The sequence below is a fragment of the Pseudorasbora parva genome, chromosome 24 (genome assembly GCF_024679245.1).
Source record: "Pseudorasbora parva isolate DD20220531a chromosome 24, ASM2467924v1, whole genome shotgun sequence".
NCBI lineage: Eukaryota > Metazoa > Chordata > Actinopteri > Cypriniformes > Gobionidae > Pseudorasbora > Pseudorasbora parva.
This window is the reverse complement of record NC_090195.1, coordinates 13,686,290-13,700,462: the sequence shown is the minus strand read 5'-3', so window position 1 is coordinate 13,700,462 and position 14,173 is coordinate 13,686,290. Positions and strand designations below refer to the sequence as shown.

Here is a 14,173-nt window from a genome sequence, read left to right as displayed (position 1 = left end):
CAAGATAGATAGAAAGAAGAAGAAAAAAAACAGCAAAACAGGAAAGAGAGGGGTGTCTGGGGCGCCACACTTTATCACAGTGCTTTAAGTTGTCCGTCAGCAAACGTTAGTCCTGTGGGGCCGGTGTGGAGATGACCATCTGCTTATGAGCGGGGAGGGCATGATGGGAGAAATACCTATTAATATCTATGAGGATTAATGACAGCAGGGCCTAGCTGAAGCCTGGGCTTTGTGTTTGCACCCACACTCGTCTGTCTGTATGCTTTAATTATACCCCCTCCCCCTCGCGCCCTCCCCTGAAAGATTCCCATTGTAATCCGCGTGCAGGTGAAAGACGAGAGCGTCTGAATAATCTGGCCTCCCTGTCGGGTCAGAGCGGGAGGCTGAGAGAGTGCTGACATACTTTTATGCCTGCAGAGAGTAAGTGGATAAACGGACGCGTTTGTGAGCCTGTGGTTTTGTTTGCATTCGGAAAGTAAAGCCCGGGCTTTCATAAGGCCGTTTGGACCTGTTCAAAAAGTCCTCTGGTACTGTGGGGGACCAGCTCTTATTGACAAACAGCTGAGACCGGGCCATATCCGCTTTTCTTTTTGGCCATTCTCTCTCATCTCCACTCAGGTTTCTTTCAGGATGCTTTCTATGGGGTATAGTGTATAATTTTGCAGATAGCATGAGAGTAAAGGCAACAAACATGGTTAAAAAAAACCAAATCTATCAAAAACAACATATTTCAGTGCACTTCTGGGTAGTTAAAAGCAATGTTCACCCAAAAAGTGACAATTTTCTCACGTCGTTTCAAATCTGTTGGCGCAACACAAAGGCTATGCAGAAGAATTTTTTAACTGTTGTTTTTAATAAAATAAAAGTCATTGGTATCCAATGCTATTTTGCCAATGCTATTGACTTTCATTATATGGACGAAAACAGTTGACAACTTCAAAATGAAGATGAAGAATTCTTATGCAGTTTTTTTTATACACGTTTGAAATGACAAAAGAATGAATAATTGTCAGAATTCATTTTTTTATGCTCACGTTGGAGACGCTGGTTTGAATCCAGCCTGTATTTGTAAAAAAAAAAATGTGGGAAAACGCCCCAAAATAAAATACAATGTGTGCTAAGGGACAACAACAATGATGATGATGCTATATGAAGGCTCATGCAAAATAGATCCTCCTCGTTCTTCTATAGCACAATGGCTTTTTATGCAAATACCCTCAACTCAATCTCCTGTCCATTTTAGCATCAGATCGGGGGAAATGACAGACAATAATTTGAGCTGCATATATATGGGGCATTTGATTTTCAAATGAGAAGGAGTGAGGCTGACCTTCAGTAATGAATGTGCTGTAATATAATGTGCCCATCAACCGGCAGCCATCTTGGTATAGAAAGATGGAGCAAAATAGTGAGAGAGAGAAAAAAAGGGGAAATGAGGAGGAAATACTGACCTTCTGGATGAGAATGAAAGGGGAAAAATGTAAAAAAGGGTTGGGAAAAGGCTTTTGATAAATCTGAAATTCCAGTCTCCTCACTCTCGCATTCTCTCCTCCTCCCTCTTTTCTCTGCTCCCCTCTTTTAATTTCCCCTCTCATTTCCCTGCCCCGACCAATGGTGTTGCCATCCGTATCATGGATAATGAGATGGGCTATCTGCCTCTCCCTGGGGACAAGGCCACGGAAAGCTAGTCGCTAAGGCTCCATCTCCCTGCCTGCCTCCGCCAGAGAGAGGAGCATTATGTGTGCTACGGCCCCTGTGGCTCATAACAGGGAGAAAGGAGACAAGGAAGGGGAAAAAAGAGGAGGAAAATACAAATATGTAAATGGAGCCTTGTACTCCAGACAGACAGAAAATTCTGCTTGACTGATGACGGATGCTCTGGGAGGGGGGTGGTTGCTGTAATTAAGCAGTTCATAGCTCCTGACGCGCAACTGGGGGATACACGCTGGACATCCTTATGTGCTGCACACAAGCCTCCAGAGAGAGGAAGTACAGAGAGAGAAGGGAATAGACAGAAAGGGAGGGAAAATGATAGGCGGAGTGGGAGATGGAAGAGAAGAGCACAGCGAGGACCACCTGGTGAACAGGTGTGGGTAATATCTGCCTTTCTCCCCCTGCTTCCAACACATTGAACATTCTTGGCTTCAAATGACCCAAGTGCCCAGCGCAAATCGGCTCTTTGGAGCAACACACATTTCTCACCGTTTCTTAATCAAGCGTTACACCGCCTTTGAATGGCCTTGACAGATTTACACTCGACTACATCTGAGTTTATTTGAGTGCTTATTAACGATAATTGTATGACGATAATATATCATTACTGTAGTCGAAAGCCAAACACTAAGAGGTCAAGAATGTGTATTGTATTTATTTTAATAGCTGAATTACTTCATAATAGTGGAAAAAAAAACCAAGGCTGTTTTAGGTGTGGGCTTGGGAGCTTTAAAACCCACCAATGAGAAGCCTTAGTCTTTCACAAAAAAAGAAACATTGTACTGCTAATGTAATTTAGTTTTTTTATGTCTGGAAAATCTGAACTCCTCTACCCCCAAAAAAAATTGTAGGTACAAAGCTGCAATAAAAATAATGAATATGCTTTCTGTTTGTATCCTCAATAATTTTGGCCCATAATGATAGTTTGTGTTCCGAGGCTCATATGGAAAGGTCATCAATACTTTGTTCTTTAGTGCGCTACCCTTTCACCTTTGAACATAAAAGACGAGGTGTTTTTCTAGTCAAATAATGAAACCTCTTTTTCTTTTTTCTCAACATTTACTACCAAATATACATGAGCGAAACGGTCCGGTTTCTGCCAAAAGCATTAGAAGCCGCATCTGTAGAACAGATTTCCCTCTCTCTGGGTAAAGGTGGGGGCGCGAGGAGATGAGAGAGCCAGAGCGAACCCCCTCACCCCCTCCGTGTCAAATGGACACCCTTCTCTCTCCATCAAAATTCAGCCCCCATCACCTGTTCTAACACTTCTTAAAATGTGAGCCAATAAAACTCAAATGGGCAGGCGTCCATTTGAATGCTAATGTTTTTTGTTTTTTTTTACCTTTTTGTTTTTTTTTACCTTTTAACTTTAACTTTTAATTTAAAAAAAATACAAACTACAGATTTCATTAGATTATATGTCTTCCTGTTACTACATCATTTCCCATATTCAAAAAGAAAAACACAACTGTTGTGCTGGTTTAGAATTTAACTCAAAAGTTCAGGACCATTTAATGCTACATACTCTACATAGCCATGTGCTGTTTCAATCTGATCTTACAATGAAAAGAAAGTGCAAGTGTTAGATCCTAAAAAAAAATCAGGTAAACTCTAATTATACATTTCAGAATAAACACAAACAATCATGTCAATAATCAGGCAGTGACCCAACTACATGTGCACGTGAATAAACAAATCTAGTGCGAGACTTACTAAGATCATAGCTAAGCTATGCCTTTCTCTTCTTCTAATCTCTAATCTATTTGTCTTTCGATGTGATCTGAAATGCTCTCTGTTGCCATGGAGTCTTTTTATTTGCTTAGAGAATTAGCCAAGCCCCCTGACCCCCCACCCCTTTCTAAACTGCTAAGGATTTCAAAACATTCCCATGGACTGTGTCTTTAATGCCAGGCCTCCAAATACCACATGCGATTCTTTCAGCCCTTTATTTGCCTCATGCTGACTTCACCCATTGGAGGATTTGCCCTTTGTTGTTTAGTTACTTGCTCTGTATTTCTAACACTGTCTGAATACATTAATAACACGAAGCAGCTCAAAGTATTATTTCTGAAAATGAAAAAAAAAAAAGTAAAACAGGACAATTTGCTATTCTTGGAAGGTCTTTTGGTGCATTTGGTTCTGACCTAAATCTTTTTCAGGAGGTTCACAGTGTGAAAGTGACAGTAGTTGTACTTTTCTATTAAAAAGCCCTTTTGAATGACCATATGCGTAATTGGGTCAAAGTAATGAATTGTTCGCATTATTGCTATCATCACAAGGCTGCCAATTTCTTATGTAGTCTAGCCATTGTCAGCTGCTAAATTCACTTTTCTAAATATACAGCCCAGGCCGGCTTACGAGCACACAAGTCAAAAGTGACTAATGCTGGTCAATAGATCCTCATTAAGTTAATACAGTTTATCCAGAGGAGTCCACTAATGTGTCTGGGATGTGATGCTGGTCTATGATTTCAGGATGTTAGTATTATTGTTTCAGGCAATCACACAAGTCCAGTAAGTCAACACCCAAATGCACTTAAGAACAGGATGAGGCTGCAGTGGCCTCTGTTCAACCCCCACCGCTGTGGATCAGTTATCTGTCTTAGGCCTGGAGCAAAGCAGTAATATATGACCCGCAAAGTTACATTAAAACGTGATTTGTACATGTTTAAAAACTTGTATAGCAAGGTGATCTAAAATAATCATGGCAATTTCCCTTTTTTATGCATGCATGTGGACAAACACACACTGTCACACGTTCAAAATTTGTCAGCTGTTCACATGATGTTTGTTATTATATGCCAGGCTGATGGGGCAGCTTTCCACAGAGGTGAAAATTCAGTGAAGTGCTATAACAGCGGCCAACTGTTAAACATATTGATATTTCTGGCATAAATTCAATTAGGTTTGATTTCTGAAAGGCATCGTGTAAACAGGCTGACTGGCATATTCCTGTCTTTACAGGAAAGAGAGCAAAGGAAACTGGGAAAAGGGCGAGCATGGAAGGCCAAATCAAATTTACAGCTGGACTAATGACATTTGACATTAAAAACAACAACAACAACAAGGTGCTAGAAAACAAATGTTCACCTTCTATGTTCTTTTGTCCATGACCACTGAACTAATTGTCCGTCGTCAAATGCAGTGACAAAATACGTATAATGCAATGCAAGTTAAATAAAACAAAGTAAATATTAACCTATGAGAAACAGAGAACATACAAGAACTAGGACAGTGGGTCATGACACAGTTCAACACAAAGTAAACATAACTGACCTTGTAGACCTTCAGTGCCGCTTCGTGCCTCTGGTTTGTTGCATGCAGTCTCAGCTTCTCCACACTGTTGCTGTAGTAGTCACAGGCATTGCACTTCAGGTGCACGGGGTTGCCGATGGCAATGCACTTGAGACGCCACTGGTTGGCTTTGCCACCTTCCTTGATGTGGGCCACCAGCTGATACTTCTGCATGTGCTTGTCGGTCTTGCAGTGGAGCTGGAAATTGGCCTTGAGCTGCGTGTTGTAGTTGCACAGCTTGCACTGGTAGACGTCTCCCATCACGGCTCTCCACTCCTCTTCCGGAAGCGATCTCTCTGCCGCCACGTGCCCGCTGAGGGCCTCTAGGCTGTCAGAGCTGAATTTGTTGCACACCGCACACTGGAAGAGTTTCAGCAGCGGGTCGTTGATGCAAGGTGACAGCTCCCCAGCAGAGAGGACGGACAGGTCATCACCCATTAGCTGACCACTCACAAGACGCAGCTCCGCAGGCAGCTCATTATTTACTGCGGGGAGAGAGGGAGAGAGAGGGGGGGGGGGGAGAGAGAGAGAGAGAGAGAGAGAGAGAGAGAGAGAGAGAGAGAGAGAGAGAGAGAGAGAGAGAGAGAGAGAGAGAGAGAGAGAGAGAGAGAGAGAGAGAGAGAAGGGTGGGGAAGAGGTGGGGCACAGTCACAGGGAGGAGAAAAAGAGAAAGTGTTTTTTTTTTTTTTTTTTAAATGAAATTTTAAAAAGAGCTGAGAGACTGGTGTAGGGCACCCATACAAAAGGATTTGATAAAATAAAGCCCCAGTAAGGAGTATGGCTTCTATAAAGCCTTAACTATAAAAAGCTATAATAGGATTGAATCAGGATCAATTACAATCATCCCTTTCAAGTTCTAAACTCCCTCATCAGATAGCTTTAATTACTCCTACCAGGCATTCCTGAGTTTGTACTCAGGCACGTTTTTTCCTCTCTCTCACTCTTTAAAGACATGAAACTGATCGATATAAAACGCGCCTGCCCAATGTTTGCCCTAAAAATTAAAATAATACAAAACAGATCATCTTACATTTAATTGTAATTTAGTCCTTTGATCTCTGCACTTTTAGAAAGCAAACTGCATCATTTTCCTTACTCTCAACCCTCTTGGAAAAAAAGCTTTGAATTTAATAATTACACAAGATCAAGAAATGGTACAAATATAGCATTTTGTCAGACAGAGAGTTTGTGAGTTGCTAGATGAAAGTAAGTTGTGGAAACAATATTTCTTGAGAGGCTAATGTATACCAAGTATGGAGATGAGATGAATGCACAAGGGTATCGGCTTTCAGAAACAGATTCAGAAATGCTGTTTTTGGTCTTGATCGACGAAGTGAAAGAACAAAAAACGCTACTGCTAGTGTTGTGTGAGATCTGTTCCCTACACTCCATGTTAAGATTTTTCTGGGTGGAGTGAAGGACTAAGCTTAAAAAGATGAAGAAACGGACTCTCACGTGGCAGCTCAAATCACGGAACAGATTGAGAGCAGGATACAATAATGACAGGAGTAATAAGGCCAGAGTCAGTGAAGGAAAGAGAGAACAAAAGAAAGTGAGTGACAAGCATATCCAAGGGAAAACTACTTACCGTGACTAGGAGCCAGAGCTGCGGCAGTGTTAGGGTCAAGCTGGAAGGGGTTGATCATCATCTGTGGGTCTGAAGGGTTATCCAGTTTCATCCCGGTGAGGCCGATGTTCTGGGCCAGGTAGTACTGATAGAGCTCCGCCTCGGCTGGCGCCAAGCCTAGATGCAGGTTGTGCTGGATCTGCTTCATGTTCTGCTGAAGAAGCATCATGTTGTGCATGTGTTTCTCACTTGTCATATGAATGCGCAAGTTGCGAGCCACATTGGTCTCATAGTCGCAGACCTCACATCTCCATGTGGGCTTCTGTTTGGGCTTAGAGGGCGAGGGTGTGCCACAACTGCTCAGGCTAGGGTTTGACACAGGAGCAGTGTGGTTGTAGATGGCTTCCGTTCCTCCGTTCTGCAGCGTCTGCACATTGTTGAGGTGCTTGTCTGACTGCATGTGTATGCTAAGGTTGCCTTTGGTGGTTGTGGAGTAGTTGCACACCTCGCAGCGGAAAGGTTTATAGCCACAGGTATAGCTCTCACCCCGAGCTAGTCGAGGGTGAGGCTGGCCTGTGCGGCAATAGGCGCAAGAGCCTCCAGACTCTGGGTGCTTCTCCTTCATGTGAGCATCCAGGGTCTGCTGGTATTTGTAGTGCCAATTGCATTTGGGGCATTTCAGCGTCTTGCAGGAGTTCCGTGAGTGCATCATAGTCATGTGACCACCAAGTGAACGGGAGGAACCTAAGACAGTGTCGCACTTGGGGCATTCGATTCCACTTCCAGGAGAGCCCTCTCCTGGGCCAGGGGTGCCAGGGGTGCTGGGTGTGGCAGCATGCTGGTGCAATGGGCCTGGGCTCTCATCGTCTCGTCGCATCAGGTCAAGAGGAAGAGATGGTGGACTGCCATCTCTGCCGCTGTTGGAGTCGCAGCCATCTTTGCTGCCTCCACTCAAAGAGTCATTGCTGTAGTCCAAGATGGCAGCAGCTTGCTTTGTCTTCTCTAGGTCATTGGCAACAGTCACAGAGGAAGTAGTACCCTTTTCACTAAATTTTAGCACACTGGACGAAAAAGGAGAAATGCTTTGGTTTAAGAGAGGGAAATCTTTGCTACTGGTACTATCCCCAAGTTCACAAACACCATCGTCGTCGAGCTCGTTCGAATACATGTCTTCGTCCTCCTCAGCATCAAGCACATCTCTGGGCTCGCTTTTGATGGGGAGCTCACCATTCGCATGCAAAGTGCTAACGTCCTTCTGTCGTTCACAGTTGCTCTCCTGATCCCTGCACCCAGCCCCTGGTGACGAGCGCTGGTGAGACGCGGAGCCGATGGGGGACTTGAGCGCCGAGGTGGCCGCAACCCCGAGGTTCAGTTCAGCCTTTGGCATCTGGGCACTCCTGGGCGACTGGCCTGCAGAAGATGCCAAACTGGCACTTCCTTTCAGGAAGGCAAAACCAGCCTGCAGGGAATCACCGTTTTCCATGTGAAAGGTGTTCCACAGGCTGCGAATGCCTGGATCAGGGCCCATGAAGTTTGCAGTAGAAAAATGTGGTAACACAGAATTGTTTTTTTTTGGTTCCAGAAAGCTTATAAGAGGTTCTTTGTCTTTACCAATGCCCTGTATGATTGCAGAGACATATTTATTACTAAGGAGCTTCTGCTCCTGCTCATTGAGGGTCATCCGATGATCATGCACAGCATGGGTTACAAATGACCTACTATAACCAAAAGACAACTTGCACAAGAAACACATCAGAATAGGTTTCCTTTTCCCATCACTAATGCAACCATCAAATTTAGACAAGTCCACATTGTTTGGAACATCTTTGGACACACAGGAGTTTTTGGCTGCACCATCAATGGTAAGATAGTCTTTATCACTCTTGTGTCGGAGATCGTAGACACGGAAACTGTGCAACACAGGACCATCTCCTGCTAATGCTGAGGTATTTGGGAAAGCCTGATCGGCCGTAAATGGTTTCCCGAGGGATGAAGCGATGTGAAAAGTATTGATCATTTGTGGATAAAAGGACATGGGGGCTGTGGCCGACTGCTCAGTCTTGTCCCCAGCAGCAGTTTGGGAGTTTGAAAAACAGTGCTGGGGAGAAGAGGCTTTTAACCCCTGACTGGGCATTCTGGCCACCTTCTTTGGAGTCCTCAAGAATAAAAGCTGAGCCATCTGGCTGGTAAACTATCTCTCCTGTCAGGTTCTCTACATCGCTGTCCTCAAGGTCGCTGACCTCGCTCTCGTTCTCGTCCTTCAGAAGGGGAAGGCGAGCGTTCGGGCAGTGGTGCTCCATATATTTTTGTAAACTCGAGAAGGAAGTGGCACATTCGTTGCAGGGGATCTCTTTAGTGGCCGCGCCTATCGCATTCTCCACGTTCAATCCTGATGCGGTCTCTCGGCGGCTCTCCTCCGTCCTCAGGTTGTCATCCGCAGGGCTGTTTTCCTTGTCAGGCTCCATCCCAGGGACTTTCTCTGGCACCTCATTATCAAGATGTGTCGTCTCACGTAGCTTTGATATCTGCTGCCCATTTTCCTGCCTTGAGAGAGAAGGGGAGTCACAAGTTTCCATGGTAATCGCTACATGGGGATCTCATTTCATCCAGCCTGTCAGGGACCTGCATAAATAAAAAAACAAAAGAGAGCAAAGACATATTAGAACGTGTATAATGATGGCGTACCTGATCTTCAGCATGTGCTGTCCTTGATAATACAGAGAGCATTCCTGCTCTGCAATTACTCATGAATTAGCTCAAAAATGAGCAGCAGAGAACTATCTAGAAAAAAAGCTGTGCGATTTTTAAATGTAGACACACACTCCATTGATTTTAGCTGACGTTAATAAGAGATTTCAATAGTTAAAAAAGGTTTAAGTACAATATTTTTTCAATAACCAGTGAAGCACTCCCCTTAAAATCAGTCCACTCCCACTCAAACGTTTCTGTGAGCCCCTTTATCACTGCAACATAATTACGAAAAGCAAAGAAAAGGGGGATGAACCACCACATTTAAATCATGACCACTTTGGCAGAGAGAGGCGGTATCTCTTTGGTTCCTATGTTATTCAGTAAATCAGCTTACTCCAAATCTTCCCTCTGAGAGATCCCCCAGCAGGTATCTAACAAGCCCTGAGTAAGCAGCCATCCAAATTCTAACCCACGCTTTTGCCTCTCCGACATTCACCCCAAACTCAAATTAATATTTAGCACACCAAGTCCAGTCACCCCGGGAGGGCCATCTCGCAATTTCTTTTCACTTTTTTGTTTTTCATTTTTCATCCTTGGCAGCTCACAAAAACCCAAACACATAAAGCACACCATTTGAAATACCATTGTGATGTTATCTATCCTGGATGGCTGCCCATCTCCCAACTGTCACTGCCTCAATCAGGGTCTCTCCTGGCTTTCACAAATCATACGCGCACCTTGCTGATGAAAACCCTTCAATCATTTTTTTTTTTTTTCTTGGACCACAGACAATTTATTCTCAAGGCTGGCAATGCAGATTCAAAGACTGGGACTCAGCACACAAGTTTGGACACTGAATAGAGTTGGAACCAAAGCGTATGTGCCTACCATGCCCAGGCTCGGCGAATGAAGCCCGGAGAGTAAAGAGAAACCCAGCTGCTCCAAATTTTCAGGGTGATATCAGTGTGTACAGAAGAGGTAGAGATTTGTGGTGAAGGCCAACAATGACGGGCTTGCAACTGCTGTGCTTTCAATTAAAATGAAATGCACTCAAGACAGTCTCAGAATTTTAAAACGGCAGCCCTGTCTGCTGTGCCAGGCTTTATTTTCTAATTATTCTCAAGAATATAGGAAATCTGATAATAGCTTATTGAACACGATGCAATTTGGAAAAGCACTTTTTTTTTGTCAAATGGGAATTAGGTTAAAAGATGATGCAAAATTAAACAACAATTACAGCCATGGCCTATCCACCTCGCTGTGTGCAAATCACTTTTTTTGTGTTGATACCTATTTTGATCAAAAGCAATTTGGGGATTAATTTATAATATGGCTAAGTACACTGAGTAGCCTATATAATATGAATATTACACACAGAAACAAAATATTTGTGCTGTTCATAATATAATCTCATCCGCTAACACAAGGAAACATTCAGAAATAAAAAACAATGCAGATAAGCCATCACATTAATGAAGTGAAAATTAAATTGTATAATAAATAAGATGATGGGGGTGCACAATGTACTGCTGTGAAAATAAAGACCTGAGATTGCTCCCAAATGCCCTGAGGGCAAAACAGCGCAGCAATTAGTGCAAAATTAGCACCTATTAAAATTAGCTTCACACCAGAAAAGAAAAAGGTGTGTCTATGCATGTGTGCAGTGGCATAGTGGGACGGGGGTCATTTATGTAAGCCGAGAGGAATACGTCTCCAAAAACATACGTTTGGCAGGGAAGCAAGGGCTAGATTACAGTGTTCTCCTGTGATAATTTCTGCATCTCCTGGTGTAAGATCACAGAGCCAGCAGCTGTGCCTCCAGGGCCTGTGGGCGCTGGGTGAGTGTGTGAGCCACACACAACATTCCAGCGACGTTAACACAAAACCCACTGCACATAATAAAACAAGCAACCTTCACAAAACACACACTCTCCCTCATGTGTCTACCTTGTCAGCGGCTGCCTGTGATTTGTTTCTGTTTGAATTCAGTCTTTAAAAGGTATCAAATACAATATGGAAGCTGTAATTACACACCTGGTTTCCTCATTCTCTTTTTTCTTTCTTTTCAGGTGTGTTTGTTGCTTATCTTCCGAGCCGTAACACACAACATCGCTTAATGCGGTCCGGACATAAAACGCGCAGTTTGAGATGAATTATGCATATCTTGACACTTGAAGTGCTGAGAGAGATGCATCCTCTGGATTTGCCTGTGTCTCTACATTTTTGGCTATGCATGTGAATCATTACATGGCTATGAATTATAAAGCAAGGCACAAAAGAGCTAAACAGCTCAGAGCTGCGCTTGTTTTGATACAAGGCAAGTATCCGGGGATGCTGAGAGCACCTCCAGCTTTCATATTGATATTTCGCATCAGAAGACATTTCATTGACAATCAGCCTGGTAACTTGAGCGTGCCCATCAATTTGTTCTCACAATAAATAATTAAATAAATAAATCACTTTTTGCTACAGCAAGTCACCGAATATAATCCAGGCATTCTCAATTGCTCGATATGCCTGACAAGAACAACTTTAAAAGAATCCCATGCAGGCATCTTTCTTCAAACCGAAAAGGAAATCTCAAAAGTTAACATACTCTCTTTTTCACCCAAAAGACAGAAAGTAGTCTTAAGTGCGTACTTTGCTATTAAAAGGAGCTCTATGTTCTTTTTGACTGCCCCCCCCCCCCCTTAACACCTTTTTCTATATACCGTTCAACAATTCCTCCAACGTGTTGTAACTTAACTGTGAAACAGATTTTCTCTCGTCTTGCTTTCCCTCCTTCTATTTGGTCTAAAAAGCAAAGGCTACAAAAAGAAGAAAAAAAACAAATACTAAGCTCTTTTTCTTGGAACCAAAAGAGCGCTCTCTCAAAACAATAAGGACAGATCTCATTGCATGGAAATGGCTCCCGTTCCCATTAGAAGGAAAAGATGGCAAACAGTGTTTCTACCTCTGTTTTTTTAATTAAGACTGTCTCAGCTTCTCTCTCGGTGCTCTGTGGAGACGCTGCCTGTGAAGTGATTAAAAAGAATGTGATCTGATCAAGAGACAGGAATAATGGAGTAGGAATGCTAGGTTTACCCGAGTGCTAAGACTCCCCTGATCCAACCCACCCGCCTCCCTAAGAAAAAGGATTTCACTCACCCTTTCTTCCCTAAATAGTTTTTCAGGTCGTCCTTTTTTTTCCATAGGAGTCGTAGACAAACGTTAAACGTTAGCGTGCACATGTGTGTCGTGCGTTATTCAAGTGGAACTGCAGTACGAATGTGAAGGAAAAAAACTGGAAAAATAGGTAAAACGCCTTCAAATTATATCCGATTTAAGAAAGGTCACCCCAGCCTCTGCTGGGGTTTTTCTCAACACTAAATCCTCTATCAAAATGTCATAGTGAGTTAGGGAAAGACAAAGGAGAGTCACAGCATGCAAACTGCACATATATCTAATCCTAACAAAGCCATGAATGGGCCTTCACAAGTCTAATTATACTTGTTTATTTGTTGCCATGCAGAAAGAACTGATGAAAAATCCATCAAAGTGGTATTATCCAAACATCAAGAGCTTCTCTAGCCTCCAAGGACACCGGGAGGCTTAATTCTTTCTTGTTTAAGTCCAAAAAAGAGAGAGAGAGAGAAAGAATTGCAAAGGGGAGAGGAGTGAGGGGGGAAAACGGTTTTGCATGACCCTTTTTTCACAAAGGCTTTTCCCGACCCTGTCGATGCCCAGAGGTGTAACAGTAGAAGCAGGATATCTCCCCTGTGCCATAACCACATTTAAGGGCCTCATTTTCAATACACAACATATCATTACTGTCGGGTGTGGCAAATCCACATCAGCAAAAAGACGTCTATTTAGCTGTTGTACAAATTACCTTTCTGTGGCTGGCGTTTAACAAAGGAGTCAAACAATTTGAAGCACAAAACAAGCTGCAAGTATGAAAAACCTGATTTAAAAAACAGCATCACATGACGAGTTTTACATTCAAAATGACTTCCAAAAGTCCCTTTAAACAAGGGGGACAAAAAAGACTGGGTTTATACGACTCCCTCGCCCATTCGAAAACTTTTAACAGGAGAGGCCCGTATCAAAGGGAAACATAATCTACATAGCTAATGTCTTTTCTCAATTCAAAGCAGAGAAGGCTGCAATTTCTCCTCGCTGGCAATCTGGAAACACTCTGGAGTTAATTACGCCTGATTCGAAATGAACCGCACAAACAAAGGCCAGTCTATGTCCAGACTATTATACTGCATTAACCGGCTTTAAGCTTCCTGCGGATCATTCCGAGGCTCTTCCATTACCCTCCCCTACCGTCCCAACACGGGGAGAAAATGCCTGCACACCCCGGATTAATGAAAAGGAGCGTAAAAAAGAATGTGTGACGACCTCTCCCAACACAGTGCAAACTTTCGGTCCAAGTCACAGAAAAAAGGGGAGAAGGTAATTAAGTTTGAAAGAAAAGGTCCTCACGACAAACAATGAGGCTGTGTCTCTGGAGGAGCGCAGGGGGGTGAAAAAAATCATTAACATTCTTTTTCAACTGAGAAAGAGAGAAGGAGGGGAAAGGGGAACGTATGCTGGCAGGTTCCCCACTAGTCTTCCTCTTTAGCCTTTTTTTCACCCCACATCTGGTTTCACATCTTCTCTGGTGCCCGTGTCCACGTGACGGCAGATCATCCCTTTAACCCCACCTCTTTCTCTCCTGCTTCAGCTTTGCCAAGTTAACTTCGACAGTTGACTTAGAGAGCATCGCAGAGACAACCACGCACGTTTGCCCACCTGAGACCCATCAGGCATATTTGCCGTGTGTGTTTTGCTAAGAGAAATAAGCCAGATGCAAATCAGAGCGTTGCCCCTGGTGAGTCTTATGGCTTAATTAGTAAAGCAGATATGCTGCTTCCTCTTTATA

The 14,173-nt window shown here is 43.3% G+C and overlaps 1 protein-coding gene across 1 annotated transcript in view; it reads right to left on the bottom strand.

Annotated features, from left to right (window-relative positions):
• Positions 1-14,173, bottom strand: part of zfhx4 (zinc finger homeobox 4) — a 72,843-nt gene that overhangs the window by 47,506 nt on the left and 11,164 nt on the right. Inside the window, 3 exon segments of the mRNA XM_067434880.1 lie at positions 4,989-5,491; positions 6,595-8,659; positions 8,661-9,195. Of these exon segments, the coding sequence (XP_067290981.1) occupies positions 4,989-5,491; positions 6,595-8,659; positions 8,661-9,149 (3,057 nt within the window). The 5' untranslated portion in view covers positions 9,150-9,195.